General features: G+C 40.7%; 2 protein-coding genes across 11 annotated transcripts; one reads left to right on the forward strand and one right to left on the reverse strand.

Annotated features, from left to right (window-relative positions):
• Positions 1-1,789: 1,789 nt before the first annotated feature.
• On the forward strand, positions 1,790-23,777 carry LOC146761050 (uncharacterized). 10 transcript variants are annotated; one of them, XR_014945314.1, is made up of 9 exons: positions 1,790-3,900; positions 4,458-4,727; positions 6,448-6,531; positions 8,167-8,342; positions 10,656-10,790; positions 13,867-13,962; positions 16,911-16,984; positions 17,248-17,386; positions 23,491-23,777. XR_014945314.1 is itself a non-coding variant. In XM_085545045.1 (7 exons), the coding sequence occupies exons 2-6, from the start codon at positions 4,702-4,704 to the stop codon at positions 13,393-13,395; spliced, it is 453 nt and encodes a 150-aa protein (XP_085401171.1). In that variant the 5' UTR covers positions 1,790-3,900; positions 4,458-4,701; the 3' UTR covers positions 13,396-13,428; positions 13,867-13,990. The 10 variants fall into 10 exon arrangements, 4 of the variants coding, with proteins under 4 accessions (XP_085401171.1, XP_085401169.1, XP_085401172.1 ...); XR_014945315.1 differs by lacking the exons at positions 16,911-16,984; positions 17,248-17,386; XR_014945316.1 differs by lacking the exons at positions 16,911-16,984; positions 17,248-17,386; positions 23,491-23,777 and adding an exon at positions 16,553-16,679.
• On the reverse strand, positions 21,495-25,251 carry ING2 (inhibitor of growth family member 2). The gene is made up of 2 exons (XM_015861439.3): positions 24,733-25,251; positions 21,495-22,778 (listed from the first exon to the last, which is right to left on the reverse strand). Exons 1-2 carry the CDS (start codon positions 24,929-24,931, stop codon positions 22,108-22,110), a joined length of 870 nt encoding a protein of 289 aa, XP_015716925.1. The 5' UTR covers positions 24,932-25,251; the 3' UTR covers positions 21,495-22,107.
• Between the last annotated feature and the right edge of the window lie 956 nt (positions 25,252-26,207).

Here is a 26,207-nt window from a genome sequence, read left to right on the forward strand (position 1 = left end):
CTTTAAGGATGACTTATATGCTTCATTTTGGAAAGGCTGATTTCTTTCTGAACTCAAATCAAATTTAGTAAGAGTCAGTGAAGTACCCAAGATAGAACTTCTTCCAGATGATCCATTCTCATTTTGGACCTAGGCTGGAGACTTACGGCTGCAACCTGAGCAAAAGTGTCTGGGAGCAACGCCTTAGCAAGAAGTTGGGGTGGTTTGTGATCATGTATCAGGGAAGGGCTTTAGTCTCTGCCAGCATCAGAATGGATAGAGCTTTTGCTATTCTAAATCTCTCCAAGGGGAATAGACGTGCTTTTGCTAGTATCCTTGTGTCTTAAGTTGCCACGACAATTTATGTGAATAGTTTAGTTGGGGGTCACGCAGGAAAGACAGATAAGAACCACATCTCTTGCTTTTATAGAGCTGCTGTTTGTAACAGCAAACTTGTTAACCTTGCGAAATGCTTAAATATTCAGCTTCTTGTTTGCTTATGTATCACGTGCTTGGAGGGAGATGTCCTAGCAACCTCTTCTGGTTCTTTTAGCAGGGATTTAGAACGTGTTTTGAAGTCTGCTTGAACAGGAAATATTTTGCATTGGGATTATGTGTATTGGTTCTTCATTTCTGTGCTATTTTTAAAAGGTAATTCATGTAGTTTAATGTTTGGGAGAAAAGTTATTTAAAAGTCGAAGTTATTAATATAATGGAGAGGCCTGAGCGCTGGAAATGGAGGAGTGGGAAAGTAATGATTTTTATCAAGAAATGCAGATCTACATGTCATTCTGTGCATGACTGAAGTTACTGCTTCAGCCTTTCAATGCATGTTTTCATTGGCTGATATTCCTGGTGCCTTGGAGAGCTGTTCTGTGATTGATCCATTCCCTGTGAAGCAAGGATTACACTTTAAGAATGTACTGATTATTGTTCTGTCTACTGACTTTTTTTCTTTAAATCACGTAGGTGTTGAGAAAGAAATCTACTGAATTCTCCAACTATGAAAAGCAGAACAATTATGTACATTTCTACTCCAAATGTTTGTTGCCATTCAGCACGAGAGGGTAGAATCCACCATTTATGACTTGTTTGCTTGGTGTTAAGAGGGAGGAATGCCTCTGCTCCCTCTCCTCCTTTTTTATTTGTTTTCTCAGTCCTTACAGTGCCCTGGTGCACATCACTAGGCAGTGCCCTTCCCAGCCTCAAGTTACAGGAGCTGTTTGCAAAGGGTGTACACATTTTTTGTTAAACAACTTAGTGCCTAAAACACAGCGGCTTCCAAACCTGCCCATTTCTTGCTGCTTATGATAATGGACATTTGAAAAGCTAGAAGTGCATGGTAGAAGCAGAAGGGTTGTCACCATCACACTGGAATTCTACCTTTCTGTCCTTGGATGATGCTGAAAGGTGCTCTTCAGTCATATTTGCATGATATTAAGTGTGTGTTCAGTGTTTTTAGTACCAAAACCAGGAGCTGTACTGCACTGTAGCGCATCAAATCCCAGGTAATAATGCAGCCGGCCTTTAAGAAGGTTGGATGGAGTGCTTGACAGCTGTAATTGATCACCAGTATGTATTTGGCACCTGCTGCTCACCCTGTAGGCTTACAGAGCTGATGCTGAAATCAAGGCTGTCTGCAGTACCACTGTAACTGGTGCAATATGGGGTGGGCATTTAAAGCTCACCTGGTTGGCAAGTAATTAGATTTCAGTGACTAAAAGAAAGGATAGGCAAAATGCCAGCATTTCATGAAATGGATAGGACCTTTGGTAGAAGTGCAGAGGGAGGATATGCTCCTTTTAGCCAAGGCAGCACAAGTGGTTTCAGATTGTACTGTGAACTCTGTGCAGTGAAAATCATTTGAGCTGGTCTACACCAAGAATATGTCCCCTCTGGAAACTGTTTCCTTCAGCTGTGTTTTATGGTATGGCTCCCTCAGCGCTTGTGCCTAGCAGCAGAATGTGGGGCAAGGAAATGTTCATTCAACAGATAAAATACCAGAAATGCAAGAATTCTGGATGGATTAGAGGAAGAAGTAGAGGAGGAAGGAAGCACACAGGAGGTAAGTCTTAATTTCTGTGAGGCAATAACCTACAGCAAAAGCAAAGCTTACAGTTGCAGAGCTGTAAATTTCTGGATGAGGTTGGGATATGGCAAAAGACAAGAGGGTAATAGGTTTTCTTTCTGTCATCACCACTTTATTCTTTCACCAACATAGCTTTGGCTTTGTTTCAGAATGGGACTACTCAGTGTCTGTAAGAAGAATTTCTCCCTCTGACTGTTACACTTCCTGTCATTCTTTCCAAGTCCATTGAAGAACCTCTGAAAGAAAGTCTGTTGTACTCTTAGCAGTGACATAAAAAACGTGTTGACTAGCACTGCAAGAAGACATTAGAATGTTTTACAAGGGTGAAAGAATTAACTGTTTCTTTTCTCTCATTTTCATTCAAAGCAAAGTGAGCAGTGACTCCTCATGGATGGATTACTCCAGACACGTGAAGATCTAAATCCAGATACCAGTGTCTTATGCTAGACTCAAAGTTTGTCATTTGCTTTTAAGTTTAACTTAGCTATCCCTTGTATTTGACCATTCATACTTATTATTGCTGATACAGTAGTGTGTGTTTTATGTACTCATCTTTACAGTATGGCAGAAATTTTATAACTTAACTATGATTGCATACTGCAAGTTGCTTTTGGGATCTGATAATGTCACAGCAATGACAGATTCAGCCAAACCATATCTGCACAGCCTTAGTGGAGAGTAATGAGGTTGCACAGATATCTCTGAGGGCATAATTTCATCTGTGGTGTGCTTATAACTCGTAATGATCAGTGACAGGGAAAAGTCATTCTAGGATGAGTTTGGAAGATATTCAAGAACAGATAATATTTTCTTTCTACAACAAGTATCAGTTACAGTGTCACTGAGAAGCAATAAACACGGTCTTGTATGGAGTCACTGTTCAGAGCAGAATCTTACTTTAAATCAAGTGCCTTTGTCAGTAATGCATTTTATGATTTCCTGCAGGAAAAACAAATGTAATGAAAGCATTACTATCTGAAGAGCTGCTGTCTGTAGGGGATCCATTTGATTTCTACTTTTAGAAAAGCTATGTTCAGTTGACCTTGAAGAGAGAGATTTTATAACTGCAGGGAAGGTGCAGCATCCCATTGATAAAAGTCTGATAGAAAGTACATAGCCTCTATAGATAATTAATACGTTTTTACAGCATTGTCAGTTTTACATTCTTCTCTGAAGATCAACACTAGAATATTACCATGTTTCAGTTGTCTGGCATACAGCATGATTATGATTTTTCTCCTTGTTCTATATATCTTTAGATGATAGAAGTACAAATTGTGCTGTAGAAATTTTATTTCCTAGATGAGGATAGTGCTAAAGATCCACTCAAATCAGGAGATAAGTCTCAGTCAGAGGTAAGGACATGCCAAAGTTAAAGCTGCCTGTTTGATACTTATGTGAAAAAGAATGGATAGAACATGTTACTACATGCTTCTCACCAGCAGTGGTATCCAAGCTGGTGCTTTGTGCCTTGCTTCCTAGTGTTCTTGCTAGGAGGGAAGTGGTACAGAGGCCTTAGTTTGTGTATGATCCTAATTCTGAGAGGGAAAGTAAGGATTCATATACACTCCCTTGGCTCAAAAGTCTTCTCCCTCCTCAGCTGCACAGTGGTATCAGCAAAATAGAAGAGATTCAGTTACTCATAGAATCCATAGGGACACACTTGCAATTGGGCTTTATCTTGGGTTCTACTCATTGGTTTATTTGGTTTTATATGATCAGTTCTTTCAACTCTTCTACAGGAAAACAAACAAAAAAAACCCAACAACAACAACAAAAAAATTGAACCACATGCAGCTTATGGAAAAGTTCTTCAGAAAATTCTAAGCATGGTGAGAATCTCTAATCTGAGTTTAAGCCATGTGTGATGATATTTGTCACTTTTATTATGAGTAAACCTTAATTTGTAGATTAGTTCTGGGGTAGTGTGTGTATATACTCACTTTATAAAGTTGCAGTCACAAAACAGTCAAATAATTCTTAAGTAGCTGGAGTGCTGTCAAGGAGTTAGAGACTTGATGATGAGAAAAGGCATTTACTGGAAGTGAGTATAATTTTAGGAGTATCATGACATTCTGTACTGCGGTATTTTCCTTCAGGAATACAGAGGAACAACTTGGCCTTCAGTTTCCAGGAAGTTTCTGGAAAATCCAATGATAGCAAGCATTCAAACAACATATTAGCAAGTCTTGCCAAAAGTTACTTGTTGTTAAATATGTTTGTAGCTAAGGATAAACTATGCAGTAAAGTGAGAGAGATTGACTGATCTCTTCATTCTGAATTTACGATAGCATGCTTTCAAAGCTTGTACTAACTAATAGGACTGTGACCATCACAAGTGTAGTGAGAGCCATTCTTTATTGCTTTATTTCTCTGCTTTATTTTCTAGTGGTGAAAAGAACCGTGTACAGCTGGAACAATTTAGTTCACTCATGCTAATGACTGTTTATGCCAATGAGATTATTTGTGACAGAGGACAGTCTGGGTTTAGCTGACCAATAATGATTCACAGTAGGAGCACCTATGTGAGGAATTGACTTCTGTGGAACAGCTCTATTTTCACAATCTTGAGATCAACTGCCAAAGTTAATGTCTTCAGTCTTCATGGAGATTCAGAGCACATATCTTCAGAAATGTATTTGATAGATGGACCATTCAGGTTAGGATGAATTTAGTTCATTGAGCATTTTTTCAGGTTTAAATTATTAAAATATTACTTGCAGAAAGCATGACCAGTATTGTTTGAGTAGTGTGAATGAGTAAGTTTCTGACTTTTGTTGATTATTGTTACTTCTATAGATAGCATTGCTTGTGGCATGTACCCTACACAAGTAAGTGATGAAACTATGTGCATATGTGAAGGCCTACTTAAAGGTATTTGCTACATACATTTTGTCCACACTTTTGTAGTATTTCTGATAAACAACAGTTGTACATTTATCTCTTGTGCATTTTTAAACATCAGATGTTTGAATTGTCTCTTTCAAAAACTGAACTGATTGAGCTGCAAAAATCGCTCAGGAACATCAGTCAGTGCTAAGAAATAAAATCCTACAAAAAAAGTAAGAAATCATCCCTGAAAAGCCATCCTGCAGCTCCAATTTAGCAAAGCCATCCCTAAATGATTTGCAAATAACATTTTAAATTACCATTTAATATTCATTTATCAGGTGGATTAATTAAAGAGTTCAAAAATTGGGTCTTTAACTACTGCTGCCTTTTTTAGCCTAATTTCATGGCATTATGGGACCTCTCCAGCTCCTTTTGCAGTATGTACCTCTAGAGAGACCTCCTTCTCTTCCCAGCATGTGCAAGAATGGTACTTAGCATCACTGCATGCTTCCCTCATAGCTTTTATATAGAATAGTGTGTTGAGTGGAGGAAGAAGGAAAAAAATACGTTACATTAACTACTGAGTGGTGCTGATTACTCACACCTGGAACTAACACAGTCATTGTCACACTGTATATAATATAATGTGTCACCCAGTTACCTGGGTGAAAACTGTGTATCTTTATGGTACAGAATTTTGTCTTCCTCTGTAGCTACTTTGATGTGTATTGTAATTACATTACTTACACAAGCATTTTAGTTGTCTGGAATGCAAAGGAAAAGCAGCAAGCTTGTACAGAGGTCCAAGTGTTCTTTTCAGGCAACTTTAAAATAGGGACACATTCAGTCGGCTGTTTGGAGGGAATCATTCCTCCAAAGATGCTTACCAGAGAAACTGAAAAAGTTCCACGTAAATGGGGAGGGTCTGCCAGTACTGAGAACCATGGAAATGTTTTCATTGGCAACTCTTTATATTCAACAGTAAGATGGAAAATAGAGTGCTGACACACTTGTGGAAAAATACAGCAGCGAAAACCTGTTATAATTAGAAATGAACACATGGCCCGGGATAGCATTAAAGTTTATCTCCAAGTTTATCTTCAATACAGAGAATGGCTCAAAAGAAACCCCAGCCTGCAAATAGATCTGAAAAAACAAACAAACCAAAAAGCATTAAAACAAGCAGAAAATAGTTCTTGGCAGTGTCATATTGCCATGAAGCTCAGATATGTTTACTGTTCTTGGAAAAAAAAGAACAGAAATCCAGACAGCGATCCACACAGAGCAATTATTAAGGGACACACCAACATACCATGATGATCCAGAGAGAAATTTTCTCTGTTTTCAGAAGATATCGAGTTATGTTGTTATAAAACTGGTCCCAGTTCCTATGGAGGTCAGTTCCTGGGTTGTCTGCTAATTATTACTGCAAATGTTACATGCAAACAAGGCAAAAAAAGCATGATGGGGAAAGCTGGGGGTTCTCATTGTTTTTTGATTGGAACTTAAGGTGAATTACCTTTCTTTGTTGTCTGCTTCCTTTCCAGGAAACTGGAAGAGAAAGAAGTGGGAAGAAGAAAAGTCTACCCTGGAGAACTTGCTATCTCAATAGGAATTACAGAGTCAGAAATGTGTGTATCTAAACGTGAGCAATGCCATGAAATAAATGCCTATTTATTGAAAAGTTTGGTCAATTCAGTACATAATAGAAAATGTTTATATGAGGTCATCACTGAATTATTTCTATCTGAAAAACTCGTACTGCTGTGGTGTTCTTAAAGAAGGCTGGTTATGTTGTCCTTTTTCATACTAATGGGGTGAATGCTCTAATAGTTTTGGATTTTAGTGTGTAGATGCAAATTCCAAGTACAGATGCTCTCATCTCTGTTAAAAAAAATCAACACCACAAAGATTCAAAGACAGGTAGAAATGCATTGATGGAAGAATCCTATCTTCACATATACAACTGCTGTTAACAAAGAAGTCCTAACTTCCAGCTGATCTACCTGAGGGAGCTTTTGAGATAGTATCAGAAGTGATGACCTCACAGTTCTACATCAGGAAACTTTGAGGAAGTGCCAGAGACAAGACTCCACTTCCATTGTTGTTGTTATGTTTCGGAGACCGTATTGGGGGATTTATTTATCCATTAATTTATTTATTTTGGTGAGGGCATGGTAAGTGCTGGTTTTACTGTGTAAAGAAACTGCTTATTGTAAACCTGGAATGTGAAAGAAGTGATAATGAAGTAAATTCTTAACACTGTAAGAAATCTGTCGGATTAGCTTTTATGCTGTATTAAATCAGGATTGTACTTTTCTCCTTTACATACGTGTTCTTTTTCTTCATTACTTTCAGCCCTTGTTGGGCAAAAGCCCAATGATCATGTCTTCACAGGCATATTATAAAATGAAAATTAAAGGTATAACTGCTAGAATAAAACTAACTGAAATAAAGATAAGAAAATGCTAAGTGTTGCATCTCATGGGGAATCAAAAGGTGGATGGCTGATCAGGCAGATGTAATCAGCAGTTCCTGGGAACTGGCAAATAATCAGAGGAAAATACAGCTGGAATGCAATCTAGCAAAGAATCAACTCAAATGATGATCGGTTTCAGATCAGCAGGATCTGTTTAATGTGTCATCTTCATTCCTCATGCATTAACCTGCAGGTAAATATAACAGGGAGCTGCAGCTTCTTAACCAGTGGTACAAACTGGCTGAAATGTGGTTTCAAGTATTTCTGAGCTCCAGCCCATCAGGTTAGTGCTTAGATCTTTTAGTTCTGAAGTTGTTTGGTTCAGGAATAAGTGTTTTTCCTTCCAGTCCATTAAGGAGGTTAATATATTCTTTGTTAGTTTGAAATTGATTCACTCCTTTAATCATTGGAAGCTTTGTTGTTAGCACTTGCATGAAAGACATATTAAGTCTTAGAAGTTACTTTCAACATTACTATCTGCAAATTAATGGTATCTTTATTCAAATGAGAAGCAGTGCTTATGTTATGAAGAGCACTATTATAAGGTGTACAGTTTGAAGATATAGCTTGAATCTTTATTAATAATGTTTATAACAGGGTCATCAAATAGCAATATGAAACTTGACCCCTTGTCTTAGATATGGTGTAACTGAGATTCACACTTGTTAGGGCAGAGACAACAGGACTCCAAACTGTATCTGCATATGCACCAAATTGTGCAGCACCTACCTAAAGCATTTGTGTCCCTTAATTATGTTTTATGATCAGCTAATTCTTAACTTTTCAGGATGTTCTTATTGTGTTTCCTGGTCTTCGTGGCACATTCTACAGGAATGTTTTCTGCAGTGATCCTGCATACAGGCAGCAAGCTTAAAGTTCTTTCCCCAAGCTACAGAAGACATTGCAGGTGTATGCCCTGCTTGCTCTCAGACAGGAAGCATCCACTGAGATTCTTAAAGAGAGGTGAGACTGGAAACCCAAAATGTCACAGCTGGAATGACTAACGATACATTGTTTCCCTAAAAGGAAAAACTTTAATTTTGGTGATGAAATGAGTTAAACATTGCTGGTTTTGGCAGAATCTTGGGATAGGATAAGCAGTACCTATAATAACGCACCTAAGTGTGTTATTGCTGTGATATATATATATATAAAATAGAACTTCAGAGAGAATAATTCTTAGTAACACTAAATGCCTTTTTCTTTTCAGTGTATTTCAGTCCATTAAGCATATGCAACTGCTACAATCTGCAGGCTTCTGTTTAGGTTCTCCTAGGGAAGCAGAGAGCACTGGGTTTTGGCCAAACAAAATAAAATACATGCTGTGAAATTCTGTTTAACTGCAGCGAATGAAGATACTGCTACGCTCTATAGAATATCCTTAATAATGCAGTAATCATTTACAAGAAAAAAGCTTTTTAGGGGAGAGGTCATGTCATTTTAAATCCTTGAGGAGTCATGATGGGTCAGAGTGATGTAGAAGGCTCGGGTCACTTCATCATAATTTGCCCTGGGTGTCCTACTTCACCACTGACCCCATGAAAAACAGTGGCACTAACGTGAAATTAAGACAATGAAAATCAAGAATCAAAATATTAGAAGCAGTTGTTTGTTTATGTTTAATTAAAATCTGTATCTGCTCTTTTATTGCTACACATTCTCACAGGGGTGAGGATTTTGGTTAGTCTGATCCCAGCAAGAATTAGCCAAAATCCTTAGGGTAGAAAGGTGAACCCGCAATTAACCAGCCTTCTGCAGTAATTTCTAGGCTAGCCTAGAAAAATGTTCATTCCACTTGGCATAGTCTTTCATGGGGGAACAAACCCCCACAGCGTATGAAATAAGAGGAGGAAAGTTTATAAAGACATGTGGCTTTTGCTTACATGTATCTTACCACAGGACTGTGGGCGTTGTAAGCAGGTCAGTAACAAATCCATCCTGTCTCCAGTCTACCCACATAAATTCACAGATTAATTAGTCAGCAGAGACCATGAGGATGCTGCAGTCCTACATGCTTACAAACAAGCCAGTCAGTGCTGAATACAACTTCCTCCATAAGAGCCTTACGTTATTTAATGTAAGAAGCAAGTATGAAGCAGCTTGAGGGAAAAGGGAAGTACTTATATTAATTCCAGAGAGGTTTCTAGGATATTCTATCTGTTGTTTTGAATTCCAATTAAAACTGTCTATCTAGTCAAGAGCTCCTGAGATCAGGTTCTTTATTTGGACCTGGAACTTGGACTTCACATGCTTATTTTAATAGTATACTTATGACAACTTACCATAACACGTGCATTTGAGACACTTCAATGCATTGTGTTCATCATTCTTGTCAAAGGACTGAGATATGTGCTCAAGAATATAAATGATAAAGTTTGCTTTAATTTTCACTTGATCCAACTGACTTGTGGAACAAACTCTATAACCATGAAGTAGTTGTAGAGCAGGTACGTTTTATTTGGCCAGCAGGGTGCAGGGGGTATAGCTCCTTCATAGCCTGCACACCGAAAACAGGTAAACATCCCTATTTAAAGAGGGAATACATGCATGTTCAGGGTACAAGGAATGGTAATTACAAGTAATTCTAGGAGTTCATTACAATAATCCACGCCTGTTTTACACCCCAAACTCCACCCTTTACTAATGATCGCACACCCTTTATGCTCAACTACTCTTCCAGTTTTAACAGTGTAACAGACTAACCCTTTATTCACAACCCATAAATGTGTAGACCTGAGTGGTTTGTAGGGAAGGTATTGCAGATTTAAAAGCGTGGTTTTCTTTTCTGGATCTAAACCTTTTGTGACAAACGAAGAATCTTTGTGCTACAAAATATGTGAAATAATGAATATAATGCTTTTATATTTATGTTAAATAGATACTTATATTTATAAAATATATAATGAATAAAATGTTTTTAAGAAAGGACATCAAACTTTAGGCTTCAAAATATCAGCCAAGAATGGAAATCCTAGAAAATATTCTTGTCAAAAAAGCAATGTTTAACTGCTTCCTTGTTTTAATATAATAACTGTTAGGGGCTGAAAATAGATTTCCACCTTGGCCAGACTCTATTTTTTCCTCTGAACTGGAAGAGTTCTGTTCAACAAGAATATCCTCTTTTCAGCATACGTGGGTTGAGTTGTTGCTTAAAGCTTTGATCTCAATTACAATCGTTGCTCTGTTGTTGTATTTCTGTGTATTTTATGAGAACCTGAATGTCGTTTTGTTTCGTGGCTGTTACCTGTAGCAGTACTATTCTGTTGCTCTCTGCAGTGTGCATTACCCACCAGGGGGAGCCGAAGCCAAGAGCTGTCAGATTTTGCTTTGCCGTCCAATTTTCAGAGGATTCCCTACTGAAAGTCATCCCCCCCACTTCACAGTGTTTTGGATTCAGGCCTCTGTCTTCAGGTTAGTCATTTTTTAAATTGTATGAAGCTCTGTTTTCATTATTACATGTAAAAGAGCCCAAGCTTCTAGAAATTACTTAAGGTAAAGCTGGATGCTATGGTTAGGAGCCTGATAAGTCCAACAAGAAATATTTCTTTCCAAATTTTCAATTTTCTGCAGTATGTTGATATAGCTAACTTATCTATGATAAACCTGAAGGCTTATCGCAGACACCTCCTACTATAAAATCTCCTGAGCCAGCATGTTTTCTTGTATGTATTATTTTCTTCAAAGTTTGCAAACACATTATTAACTCTACTAGTCATCAGGCATTGAGGTGATGTATTTACTCCCTTCAGGATAGGGAGGGAGTAAATAACATGGAAGCTGAAAATAGAAGCCATTAAATCTGTGTGTTAATTAGCGTATTTGGTAATCAGTTTTTATTCATGAATTGTCATGGCCAGAGTAGAGAGGTTACCCCAACTCCCAGTTAAGTTATATGTGGCAAGAAAAGCCCAATCAGGCTTCATCAGAGCTTCTGGGTTTCATTCTTTAATGCACCCAAATAGCTGATTCTAACAGTATAGACCTGACATGGTCACATTGCACTCTTGCAGCGCATTACACAAGTATATCTGGAAGCAGAAATCAGTCTTCCTTGTGTATGTGCCAGATTTTATTTGGTGTTGTGACAGAATAAAGGTACAGATAACTTTTCTCTATATTAATTCTCTTATTTTATACTGAAATGGAAAAGAAACTGTGAACATTCAGTGCTAGCAAAAGCAACGTACCTGCTAAGCTGGTATGCCAAGATTCTGTGGCCAGTGTGCAAGCAAGCAGCTGGGAATTAATGAGTACTCCCTTGTGGTCTCCAGGTAACAAAGGTTTAGAAGCCATGTTCTTTCTTCTCCAGGAAGAAAGCCCTAACTTTACTATCCGAGTTCCATCTGAAGGCAGCAGATTTCACTGATGACCTCATTTGCACCTTCCTCATTAATTTTCTGAGTTCTCATCTGATTGTATTCAGCTGTATTCCAAATACTAATACCACGGAGATGATAATCCCATATTCAGATGGGAATCTGAAGACCACCAGCATGTGACCAAGTTACATTCTGTTCCCTTTTGGAAGGGAGCAATTTCATTTCTGTTGCTACTTGTTAAATAAATGAGAATCGTTTCTGTGGATCAGTTCGTTTCTAAAAGGATCATACAGATGGAAATCTCAAATTATCAATGTCATAATTCCATATTCTTTAGTTACTGCACGTTCTGTGTTGGTGTATTTCAGCAATCCTTTCTATGAGAAATGTTTCGATAAGATCTTTTGGTGCTGTTCCCAGAACATGGTTCATGTGATATCAAAGAATCCCATTGTTTTCCTAGGGACCTTTTTGTCATTGGGAATTTGGATGCAGGGCTTGCAAAGGGTTGGCCGAGGCCAGAATACAAAGACAAAGCTTTTGTGCCAAAGCTTATTAGTTATCTTTGCTATTTACTTTCACCTGCATATAAAAAAATACCAGTGGTGGACTGTGATTGCTTTACTATTGACACTTTCCTATCTAACTGTATACAGTCTCAGCCCTGTGTTAGTTTCACATAATTAACCCTAATATTCTCAGTAGTTACAACAGTGGATCAACAGATCAGCTGTAGAAGTTATTCATATGTACATATGCTTGTGCATACAGTAATTCATGTGTACATATGTGGATACATATGAAAGGGCTTATTCCTAGAGCTCCATACGGCTCATTGAACGCTTAACTACTCCCATAAATAGATACACCAAGAACTGAGAAAAGGATACATACTTTTAATTAGATATAAAATAAGTGCTGATACACGCCTGCAGAAAAGGTCTGGAGTTTGTGGCTAACTTGGCAGAGGTCTCCTTCCACGTGTGCTGTCTCGCTGTGTTCAGTTTGCAAACCCGTATTCTTTAAAGCAGCACATCCATCCTCTTCCAATACACTTCTGACATGATTTTTATTAGCCAGAGCTTATTGCTTCCAAACTGCAGTGAAGAAGGGAAAACTGACTATCACATTGTTCAACCTAGAAACTGGAACAGTAGGCATTATGTTTGTAAGCTTAAATACGCTGTTCATCATGAAAAGTTACTGCTAGATGTAATATTTGTAAGAATAGCCGAGAGTTTGGATCGCAGGTATCTGCATGAAACTACTCAGAAATGACCATCAAATTAGAATTGTATACTGAATGCCTTCTCTCGTTCCTAAAATTCACATACTATTACTCATTTTGCCATTCACTTTATCTCCCACCAAAAATGAGCAGTTATCAAAGAAAATACTGTGAAACATTCTTCCTATGACTCTTGAATAAGTAGAAACCAAAGCATCACATTCAGGTTTGCTTCTTGAAATGCCTGAGCATCTATCATATATTCTGTGAGTGTGAAGAACATTACTATTTTATGATTAATTAATTACCTGTGCAACAAAAAGAAAGCAGAACATAGCTTGCTCAAGAACTGCTGATCCAATCCATTTCCCGTGCCAAGAGGCAGGATCAGTTATAATTAAACCAATGCTGATGTGTTTGTCTAACCTATGTTATAGTGGCTTTGTCACTGGAGATCTTTCCAAACTAGTGCATGCCAATGCTTCGCTGTCATTATGATTGGGTGATTCTTCTTTTTTTTCTTAAGTCTTTTTTAAGTCTTTAAAGCTCATTGTGAAGGGCATGACTTAGATTGTCCTTTTTCTTTCACCAGCAAACTTTCTTATAACCGTATGGTCTTGTTTCTTGACTTCATTCTATATTTCATTAGAAATATTTGTTTTTTACACCTTTCTTCCTGTTGCTTACTTGAACTCAAACACATTGAGCGTAGTTTACGAAACTGAATAGGAGGTCTTAAAACAGCAATCTTTGTTTCATCTTCTTTGGCAGTGCCACAAATGTAATAACATATTTGTCTTATCCTCTTCAAATGCTTTTCTATAAGTGGTACTTATTAAATACAGCATAGTAATCAATCATTAAAGAGCTATTCTTTAAAACGAATATCAAACTAAGGATGGTGTTTTATCTGACATGCTATTTTTTTTCTTCATTTTAGATTTTAAGAATGGTTGAAAAATTAACCACATTTGTACCTCTTCACAATTACTGATTATTCCAGTAGATTTATTTTTGGAGTCACGATGGAAAACAGGTAAACTCCTGAAAATAGTTGTGTTTTGTTATTATGTGTATGGCATATCATAATCATTACTTCAGAATCCTCTACGGAACAGCTCACTTGGACAGAGATAAAGTGAGGAAGCTGGCTAATGCTGATAAAGTTATTTCACAATACAAATATTCTTTGTATTCACAAATACAAAGAGTCAGTGAATGGATTTTGTGCTTCTGCTGGGGATTAAAAGATGGTGCATGTCTGTAAAAATTGCTATGAGGTGTCTTCAATAACACAGCCCTTGCATCATTTTCTCCCACTCAACTGCACCTTATCACTAAAGACATTTAAACTGTGGTTGAGTATCTTGCTAGGTTTTTGCTACCTTAAAAGTGAGACAAATAACAGATAGCAATGGCCTGCAATGGCACATATGTTAGTTTATATTTATGTATTTGAATCTTTGAATTGTTGTGTTCTTCTATACTGAAAATGAGCAGGACAGCTGGGCAGTCATTACACAAGGGTTACATGTTTGATTGTTTTTTAACTAATCTTTGTCACCTTTTAGATCAATTTTTGAACTGAAAAACTGTTCCAAGGTTGGTGAACACTCCTATCAAGCAATGTTGTATTTATACATGTCTATATCTATCTATATATATATATGTATGGGATATGTGCAACTCACTTATGAGAAGTCTCCTTTTTCTCCAGCTGAAGTAGGTCCTGATTATTCCATTCCAGAGTAAATATGTAGTCTCAATACAAACAGCATAGAGATACTCTGAGCTGAAGGAGGTACAATGTAGAAGTCCAAGCGATAACCAAAATAAAGATACCCAGGGAAAAAGTGGTTATAATGGCAACCAGCCATTTCCTCCATCCCCAGCTACCGAGTGATATTCTAGTCTAAGGCAATGGGATTCCCTTGTCTGTATTCATATCAAAGTGAGATTTAGAAGAAACTTACTGTTCTTTTTAAGCCTTGCACAGTAGTAATGAGAGACAACTGAGTGAAACTGTGCACACAAATTGTTTAGAGCTCTTAGAAGTTTGATCAGCCTGAATAACTGTGCTGTGTAGCGATTAAAGTATAACATATGAGGTGATCTCCAATGGTTTTTAAGGTTTAAACAGAGATCTCCTTGAAACGATGAACTGAAATAAAACTATGTCAAAGCAATTCTACAGTCAGTATTTTAAGAGTTGATTATACAGCACTGTGCTCTACTGAAACCCGCAATACCCTATTAAATATTTTATGTTCTTCTCTTGTTCAAAAGCATGACAAATATTGCAATACCACAGTATTCAATCACTCCCCATTGCGTGTAAAAGTCCTCACCCATCAGATCGGTGCTGTTTTAGAGCCCGGCAGTAGATGATTTTCACCACGTTAGTTAAATGCATTCAGCTGATGCATTTAAACCTTCAGTAGAAGCCTGGGCTCTCTGCTTAAAGCATAAACAGTATCTTACAAGAGTGAGCCTAGTACCATCTCATTAATCAGTGTTTGCATTACTGGCTTTTGTTCAAGAGCTCCTTCACAGCGTCTCCGCTCATTTTTTCTATGCAAGGCAAAAATAAGAAGTTTCAACATCATTATGTCTTCATCTTTTTTGGTTTTTTAATACATTGAGCCAGCTTTTGAACAGAATCTGCTTTGTGTACCTCAGTCAGCTATTCAGGCTGTTGGATGGGGCACAGACTGCTGAAAGTGTGTATGTGTATAACACTTCAGGGGCAACAGCTGAGAGGGAAAGGTACAAGTGGACAGAAAATGTCAGCAGCTTGTGTCACTTAGGAAAGAAAAGGTAACTGATAGCAGCCAGCCTGGCAGAACTCACTTCAGTGATAAGGGCTTGAATGAAAGCATGTCTGTCATTTTTATACTCATCAGATAATTGCATTTGGAAGCTGTGCTTCATTTAGTGAGAAGGGAAAACAGGACTAGAATCTGGGCACACACTGCATATCTGTGTGGATTTACTTTGGCCATAAGGCTTGAGAAAGAACAAAAGATCTGTTGTTTCAGCAAGTACACAAACATGATCTTAACATTAATAACGTATTTTTGTATTTAGTTTTTCAAGTAAGCTTCTGCCTAGAAGCTGTATGCCAAAATATTGAAAGGCTTTTTTTTTTTGTTAATAATTCATCTGGAGATGAAATAGAGACAGGAATATTTCTGGATACAGCCATCAAGTTCCTCCTGCAATGCATTTCTAGAATTCAAAATACTCAGAAAAGTTTGAAGTTTCTTTTAGGTTTGTTTAATCCTGGTAGGTTTTTGTAGCCTTTTGCAGCTGGCAGTTACTGAAGCTGCAGCTCATTTTCTCTAATGCACTCCACCAAATCCACCTTTCAAATCTGTGGGTGCTTTCTTTGCTGCTGCTGTACCTCCTGCCAGCAAGTGCGGGTGACAAGTCATTAAATATAAGGGAGTTGTTAGCAAAAAAAACCTATTTAATAAGAGACTTATGTCTGACCTGCTTCCCCCAAACCAATTATGTCTCCCTGGCAACAGCCACAAGTGTGTGACAAAATAGTCAAGGTTTCTCTACAGAAAAATTAGAATACTTAAAATGACACTTTTCAAGGAAGCATCCTATTTTATACTCAGCTTTCAACAGCGCATAGCTTGCTTATAATGAAGACACCTTGTGGCTCAATGAAACGTCATCAGCTAATGCATCAAAGTACGCTCCCTACAACAAACAGGGCCTGCTGCAGCACAGCCACAAGAATTAACGTGCTCATAGGTGGGTATCTCTTCTTGAAAATCTTGATAAGATGATCTGTGGCCAGTGTCTTAGCTCTACTGGATAACTCACCATGTTCAGCTGACATTACAGTTGTTAGCATCTCACTATTACATCCTAGGGGGAAAACTCCTTAATTTTAGTCTTTTGTTTGCTTTTCTGATAGAAATTATCACCTATATGTATTTGAATATATATATATATGTATTTTCTTCCTAGGATTAAAGTTTTGGATTCGTTTTGAGTGCTGGGACAAAGTTACTCCGGGCCCATAATACTGATTGTTGTACCTGGTAATGCCTCTAATTTCTCATCCCCCTACAGAACACGAAAGTAGATGTCCTGCCAGGGTTAAAATGTTTACAAGGTTATATCCTTGAGAAGACAATAATGTAATTACACAGTGGGCTGCAGCTCTATTACTGTTATCTTTGTTTTAGTTTTAAAAAGTGATCAGTTACTTTCTCATTTTAAGTGGGATCCTGGGGACTTAAGCTTGGCTTTTCTGATGAGGCCAAAAGAAGCCTTAGAATAATGTTACGTTTGCACTGTACAGCAGGTGACAGAGCAATGGGCACACAGCCACTGCTCCACAATTACATGGATTCTTCAAGGCCTGAGAAGCGTGGAGCAGAAAGGACAGGGGCTCAAGTTGTCAGAGTGAGAAAGCCAGGCTTAAGAAATAACAGCACCAGGTAATCTCCTCATGAACAGCAGAAAATTGGTTTTGCTGATGTTTACCATAAATTCCCCTTTAGTCTAGACTTCTGATGTCCTTTTTCCACCACTTAAACTAATAACCTATCTGTACTTATGAATATCTCAGGCAGCAAGTAAATCACATTTCCATACAATCTGTCCATTTCCCTCCCCCTTCCATGTAAACAATAACAAGGCAGTACTGTTCCCCCACCACCAGCAAATGTAGTTACTGTGGCAACCTCACGCAGTACCCCTCTGAGCTGCTGCCTCCCAGATGAGCCTTGCTGTATCCTTCACTGGAATACTACAGTAGCAAGTTAATCCTTGCCTTTTCCTCCAAAGTATGGAACCAATAAATGCACTTAAAACTCGTCAGTTTAAAATTAACCGGGCATCTGATTACATAGCACCCTGTTGCCTCCCATAAAAACCTTTGCCTCACTGAGACCCTGCAGGGGCAAAACAGAACTGAGGGTGGTATCTGTAATCCTTAGCAGCCAAGCGGAGAAATGGTGACCTAAATAAAACTTTCAGTGTTAGGTTTTTCCAAGATGTAATTTATACTATGGCTGTCAGGAGTTAAGATAGCAGTTGCCATGGAGCTTTAATCTTTTTTTAGGCTTTAGTCAAAGGATGCTGGAAGTCTGCATGGTGAGTAGAGCCCTGCTCTACTGAATTTTAGTTAAATTGGGACAGGATTTTTCCCTCATTTTCCTACTGGATTTCATTCTCAGAAGTTCTCAAATTCATTTTAGTCTATTCTTTTTCTCGGCAGGAGATGAGAGTTTCCTTTTAGGCTTCTTAAATGGCATTACATTCAAACACAGAAGTACCCCGTTGCTTCCCCTCTCCTCCAACTATAAGCTGCAACTTTCTACTAGTTCCATACACGTGGCTTATCGCTGGAGTGAATTCGCCTACTGGTTGTACCATTTTCAGTGGAGGTGTTCTATAAGAATGAAACATTTGGCAGCAATGTTTTCTTTGTGCTCAATGAGCACTAATCCCTACGCCATAAGATATAGGCTGTTAGTAAAGGAGAAGTAATTGCATTTGAATCTGTACATGTGCTGTTTATAACTTCTTGATGTATATTTAAGAACAGAAGTGTGCAGAGGGTGAAGTACCTCTCTGAGAAATACAAAATTGGCCACGCTACACTCAATGACGTTCTGCTACATTGCAGTGCTGCCTTATTCCTTGCTGTTTGCAGCAGAACAGAGATGCAAGTTCAGTCTAATCCCTGCAGTCAAAACTTTAAACATTCCCCACTCAGTAAACTGAAAGAATGCAAGAATATGAAGATCTTGATCTAGGTATTCTATTTCCAAGCTATAACAGACAAGTTGTGTTTTTCTTTGCACATACTTTCTCTCTTTTTTCCCTGAGCCAATGACTAGATAGGCTGCCTTCTGGGACTAATATATATGTCACTTGAGCTGAAAACAAGACTCAGCAAGAGCTACCAAGATAGCATTAGCTTTGACATATGCAACAGAAGAATTTCAGACATACTGCCTGACATGATGAAGTGTCTTCAGGATCTGGAGGAGCTTTTATCATTGCTCTGTTAGATACAGGTATGCCAGATAGCGCAGAGGGGGGAAAAAGACTACATTAAATTGCAGCACTTAAAGCAAGAAGGGCTTTTATATGAAACCTATGGAATTTTCTTCAGCTTCAGGTGCCAGTATCAAAAGCTTACTGAGCTACCAGAGATAAAAGACACGTATGCAGATGAGAGGGAGAAAGAACTCGAGGCCCTTCACTTTGCTCATGTGGCAGTCACTATATTTTTCTCCCAGACAGACTGGTTGGACTTCAGGGAAGACTGAACAGAGCACAGTTCAGTCCAACTGAGTCTAAAGAGCAGAATCCCAGATTAAGACTTTAAAAATCTGGTCTGTTACTGTCAGTAGTGGTACAAGTAATGGTGGTGCCAAACTGCTCATTTTCTTGAATTCAGGAGAAATGTAATACCTTCTTTCCTGCTGAAACTAGTGACCTTTAAATGGGGAGATCTTCAACATTAGCGAATGCCATCCTCTTTATCTAAATCCAGGGAAAATTGGGGTTTTCCACTTACCCATCTTCTGTATGAGCTCCAAGACTCGGTAGTACCACATTCACCATTTTGGAATGCATAGGTAATATGTTTGGCTGGGAAACTGTTAAAAGCAGCTTAAATAGAGGAATGATTGTACTTTTTAGCAGTTAACAGGTATGAACACATGATGGCATGCAGAAGACTACATTTAAGGTATTTGTACTTACTGTAACTGATAACCAACCATATTTGAATTCAGGTACCTTACACAATAGATTAAAGTAAAACGCAGCAACTGGAGGAGTCATCTACAGATCTTGCGTAGCGTTCAAGACCAGCCCAGAAACATGCAGTAAGTGCTGGAGGTACCACAATGGCATCACAGTATAGGTAGTAAATACAATTAAATGGCTCATCTGGCCTTCAAAGCACTATGCTTCCTATTAGGTGTTTTTTTTCCCCACTTTTTTTTTTTGAGCATTCTTTTCTAAGAAGCTCATTTTGCTTCACGATAGCCAGTACACATTTTTCAAGCTTACCTGATGTAACAGCATTTACTTCAATTTCACTAGTGAGATTCATGCTTGTCACAAAAGGAGTGCAACATCAAGAAGCAACATTTGAGTTCTCCACTTACCTTTGGCTTTGTAGTAGCATCTTGTGTGTCTTCAGTAATTACCACTGAATTTGCACAATAACAGATGTAAAAACACAAAATCTGGGCTTGGGTTAAAAAGGCAGTGAAATGCTAAATGCCAGGTAGCATCAGGCCTTTTCTCTTGGAGGTTTTAGCACTTATTTGGGACTATTTAAAGGTGGTCATTTTAGGTCATTTTACCGTGCTGACCTGCTTATAAACCAGTACTAAATTACTGCTACTTTTGAGTGATCTCAGGTATTAAAAAAGCAAACACTGTTTCCCCAACATATCTCCACTGGGAGCTTTAAGAACTGATACACCCTACCAGAAGGGCTGTTAGCATAAAATCTCTCTAATGCAGCGATGCTTTCTTTATTTGAACCATTTTGAAACAGTCTAAACTTTCCTTTCTGTAACACCACAGCATACACTGTTCATACCTCACCAATTCCTTCAGGTGATCATACAGGGCTCCTTAACTCTCTTCTTATGTCTTCAAGCAAGTATTCTTGAAATACCCAGTAGAAATACAAGCATAGCTTTCAAGAGAAATTACCAATATTAATAGATACAATTTCACTGTTATTTTGTTACTGTAATTGCAGTGTTTACTTGAATGGGTGTGTTTTTTGTCTGTGTGTGTTTGAAAGCTAGAAAGCATCACCATTTTCTGTGTGCTGCTTACTGCAGTACAGCACTCCCCTGTGAAGCTGGTCTACATAATGAAACTAAAACTACAGAGCAACAACTCAAAAACATTCACACTTCCCTGCTATATGACTGGCAAATGCTAAGTCCCGTTAAGGAATCAGATTCTAATTGTGGAAATATGCTCAGTACTTTATGTAGCTTGTAGCACTTGGAAACCAGCACATCGATCCATACCATGCGACTGAGTAGCACCAAGTGCAGCACACCCAGCCCTCCAACCCCAGCTGGGACAGCCCTCTAGTGGAAATGCAGGAGTGAGTTCTGATGGGATTCCACTGTGACCTGCTTCTGGTCCTCTACCTTCCAGGCTGCTCTCAGCTCAGTATAACTGCTTTCCAGACAGGCTCAGCCAGAGGTGATCTGTCTTCTTTCCCTGTACCCTCATAGATGACCTTAACAACAGAGAACAGGGGACTGTGCAGACTTATAAGCATTTGCAGCCCACCTGGAGCAGGTGTGCAGGTGATTATAATGGAAGTCTCATCACGTTTGCAATTGCTGTTCCCTGAGATGTCTACACCCCCTCTCAAGGGATCCTTCTGTACCACTTCAGGGCTTATATAGGCAGTGGGAAAACAAAAAAACCCATCTTAATAAAGACCACATCAAGATGCTCTGCAGAGCCCCAACAAAAGGCACTACAAATACCTAATACTGCTTGTACACCACAAGTCTGTCAAATCCAAAAATGGACTCCCGAGTGTAAAGTCACAAAGACAATAGTTTAATATTGACAAAAAAAAAAAAAAAAGAGCTTAAGTTAGTGGTATTTTCTTCCTTGAAATAACATACTGGTCATGTGAGAGTCACTGAAGAGCTCTGCTTTTAGCTCGGAAGACTTTTACAGTTACAGCTGAATTAAAAACCCCTATTTCTAAATGCCTGATGTTAACACACAAACTGGAAACTTAAGATCTGGAATGAAGAACAAATGCAGTTGTTAAGATGACAGCAGTTAGGTGAGGCATCCCACTGCCTCCTCCCTAACGCGACAAGAAGTTCTCCAGTATCTTTCCCACCACCATTATTTCAAGATTCACAAGTTGTTTTTAAAACACTAATGGGGTTAAATTGCAATCAAGCGCCATATGCTTGTAACGTTTTCTGTGAAGGTCTGAAGCCACCCTGTTTCAACTATTTGGTTATTCAGTGCAGAAAGTTAAAGATCACAGAAGGTATGACAGCTTTTAATACTCCGTTAATATTATAGATTAAAAATTATTGCATAGTCTTATGCATCTCCTAAAACAGCATTCTCTGGAAATTAAACATTTCAATATAAAAGGGGCGACTCTTTAAAACACGAATCACATTCACTACCTCGATCTTCTATCCTTTTTGGATTTGTCAGTACATTTGTCCATGGTTTTCTCGTTATCTCCTCTGCACTTGGGGCAATACCACTTCCCCTTTGGTTTATAGGTGAGTCCAACACACGAGAAGTGGAACCACTCAATAGGACACTGTTCGTTATCACATCCTATCATTTCTCCGTAAGACACCTGGTTACATAAGCAGTAAGTCGGTTCATTGGGATCAATCGCAAATTCCACGGGTGAAACCTCTCTCTCTTGTTTGGCTTTGGAGCGTTTTTTCTTCTTGGAAGATTTGGATCTCTTCTCTTTCGGTGGCTGATCGTCGCAGTCGTCGATCCCGTTTGCTATGTGGCACAGGTCGCGGCTTTCACTGGTCCGCTGCCGACGGGGCCTACGTGAAGATCTCTCCGGCTGGCAGGACTCCATCTTTGCCTTTTCTAGAGGCTTGTCGTTCTCAGACAGGTCTTGAAAACACTGAGAGTGAGTTTCCATCTGTCGGGCTCTGTTCTCTACCAGTTCCAGCATCTGAGTAACTATCTGAATTTTTTCATCTCCCAGTTCTTGACTGTTGATTAAAGCACGCTGGAGATGCTGCTGCAGGCGTTTCTTCTGAACGGGATCGTTCTCAGACTTGTATTTTTCATAGACATCGTCTATTTCTTTTAAAGCTTCTATAAAACGAACACAATACGAATAATTACACGAGATAGAAGGTACATATCTGTATTTTCTTGAGCACATTCAAACCGATGCAAAACAGTACAAGTTTTAATTACAGTATACCCCAGTGGGCTACATCAGGTATTTAATTCAAGTTACACCTGAGCATCAAGTCAGTGTTTAAGGTGGTAATCCATTGCATGAAAAGCTTCTCAAGTTCTAAGAAAAAGCAAGATGCTTTTGAGCACTGGATAAAGGGAAGGGTAAGCCCAGAAAGGTGAACGCTGCTGCCAAAGCCAGTATGGTCCAAATTCTGACTCAGCATCTGACAAAGCAGGATTTTTTGCTGAGGTTCCATATTAGAGTAGTTACAAAGCCCTGGCCTACAAACCAAAGCTTCTCATACCATAGGAAGAATCTCAGAATTCACTATAATCGTGTAACCATCACATTACACTCCAAAATTAGGATATGTAGGTCCTCTGCCTCCTCCTTTCTATACACGAGGGTTTAGCACTACCTTTTCAACAGCTCTTAGTTACAACAAAGTACCACAGTGGAAGCTACATATTAACAGATGTACAATCAGGATCTAAGACAACTTAAACCACTCCAAGTGGTGCTGGTTGTACCAAGAAGTTACATCCAGTTGTGTGTTACATTGAGGCAGAACTTGTCCTCCACATTTTCCCTTTTGATGGATTTTAAAATACTATTTTCCAGACGGAAAGCGACACTACATCTACACAAGAAAGACAGAGGAACTGCTGAAGCAGAAGGAACTAAATCAGTGGAGCTGACAGCGAGATGTGACGGGGTGCTCGATACAGCACCAATCCCTTCACAACTAACTTACAGGTCTGTAACGGGTAAGCGAATTTATGAACGATACTCAACTGATTCCACAACCAGAACGGACGTGGAACAATCTGTCATCCTGCACAGCTCTGTTTTATAGGCTGCCTTTCATTTTTAAATTAAACTCTTTGTGCAGTTTTGGAATGATTCAAGCTCGCGCTAAATGGAAGCCACAGTTATTATCTCAGCGTTGCTCACAGTGATTTCTTTTCCTGCTGACATCTTGAAACAGCACCTTAAGAGGGAACGGTCACTTTTTACTATAAATATTGAAACCTGTATGGAAACAGAAACCAACAGCACTTTGTTCTACTGCAGACCTTCACCAGAGGAAGATGAAGTCAGTGCTCTGCCCATCTAATAACTCATGCAGCCTATTTTTCCACAGTGCCGGTACTCCAGCTGTCACTGAAAACACAGGCTTCGTTTTCCTACAGCCTTCAGCTGCATCTGTTGCCTTGACAGGGTAAAATATTTGCTCTGAGAAGTGCCGAGTAGGGCACTCTGTAGTCTGAACAACTAGAAAGACTAGAAAATGTGTAGTGACAGAGCGACAGGTTCACTGAAGTACTTCCTTATTAATCCCTTATTAATTAGAGGAGGTACCCGTGTCCAGCTAGACAGCTTTAAAACCTCTGCTTAAAAATGAGGCTAAGAAAAACAGACCAGGACCAAGCGTCCATTACAGTTCATCTGCTTGAGTTTGGTGGAGCTGAGAAAAAATTAAGAGAGTTCCAACGTTGTCAGCACGGAGCAGCTGTGCCCCTCCTGCAGGCACCAGCACTCCATCCTGACCGCCCCGTGTGCCCCCGGCGGGCACGGCCCCCATGGCGGGGCGGAGCACAAGGCTCGTAACGGCCCCGCAGCCCCGGGCACACCTCGTGCTCACAGGCGACAGCCCTGCCTGCTCGGCGCTTCCCCTTCCACCCCCCGCCGGATTTCAAGCTGAGCGGGGAGGCCGGGGCCTAACGCCGCAGCCCGGAGCCCCGCGCCCAGCGCATGTGCGGCGGGCGGCCGCCTCCCCCCCACCCCGCGCCGCCCTCCCTTCCCCTCCGGTCGGTCCCTCCCTCCCGCTGCCCCGCGGAGGAGGCCGAGCCCCGGACCCACCTTGGCAGCGGGTGTCCACCTCCCGCAGCAGCGACACGTTGCGCTGGATGTCCAGCGGCAGCGACTCCACGCACTCCAGGTATTCCTGCACGTACAGCGACAGCAGCCGGGCCCGCTCCCCGCCCGGCGCCGCCGGCCCCGCCACCAGCTGCGGCCCCGCCAGCATCATCCCCCCGCTGCAGCCGCTCCAGCCGCACATCCACCGCCGGCACCGGCTCACGGGGCAGCCCCCGCCCGGCCCGCTCCGCTCCGCCGCCTCCTGCCGCCTCTCTACCCGCGAGCGGCCGGACCGCTCAATGCCGCGGGACCGGCGCACCGCCGAGCCGGACCGACACACCCGGACCGAGCCGCCCGCCTCGGGTCCCGCTCAGCGCCCGGCGGAACGGCCGCCGCCACAGCGAAACCCACTTGGAGCCCCCGCCCCTGGTCGCCTGGCTACGCGCATGCGCGAGGCCCTGCCCTTATAAGGCGCGGCTAGAGGCACCGCCAGGGGTTCGCATTCTCCCGCCTTCCCCTCTCGCGCGCTCCTATTGGCCCGAGGGGCGGGGGGGCGGGATATAGCTCAGGGGCGGGGCCTCCCTTAAAGGCACACGCACCCTGCTCCTCCCCTCTGCTGACGGCCGAGCGCCGACTCCGCGGGGAGCGTGGCGGGGCCGCTCCCTGCCGGGGGCACCTGCCGTGGCGGCGGGAGCGGGGACGGCCGTGAGGCGGCGGCTCGCCCCGCCACAAGTGCCCCAGTGCACCCGGCAGCGCCGCGTGTGGGCGGGCGGCGGTTGTGGGGGCGTTGGAGGCGCGGATCCGTTCGTCAGCTGGCTGCTCTCAGCCTTGGCTCTCGGCTCGTGCTGCCCGGCTGTCCCGGCACGGCGCTATGCCGAGGTGTGGAGTAATGGCCCGAGTCAGCAGCGTGGAAAGGAACGGAAACAGGGGGGTGGGCAGAACTAGCGGAGGGTCGGAACGTGAAGGGCAGCGATGAGTCTGAATGGTCGCGGTTCTGTGAGGAAACAGAGCTAAGAAACAGATTCCTGCCATGCAGCGTAGGAGTAAAGCAAGATACAGCGTTAATTACAGACTGTGTGCTGCAGCCTGATAGCCCCGTGACACAGCTGCACCTATCAGGTAGATCCAGACTGCAGGCTATTAATTAAGACTGTTAAGAGTTAATGACCAGGACGCATTAAAGAATTTCTCAACACGCCGAGTTACTCCATGCTGATGTATCGCCTAGTGCCACAGTTAATTACTGCTGTGCTATGAAAAACATCTTGAAGGACAGTGAATAAAGCCATGAGATAATTGAGTTCACGCGTTTGAAATGACACCAGTCACCTGATGGAAGCCTGGCTTAAGGAATTCGTAACACTGTCACGTGTGAGGATGTTTTCCTTCCCACACAGGGAAATAAAGGTGGGAGTAACTCACTGTAAACATGTCTTGCCCTAAAAATGTCTCCACTGACTACAAGGGAGCGCAGGTCT

This window comes from Coturnix japonica, chromosome 4 (assembly GCF_054131305.1).
Source record: "Coturnix japonica strain WE chromosome 4, WE-NBRP24, whole genome shotgun sequence".
Classification (NCBI taxonomy): domain Eukaryota; kingdom Metazoa; phylum Chordata; class Aves; order Galliformes; family Phasianidae; genus Coturnix; species Coturnix japonica.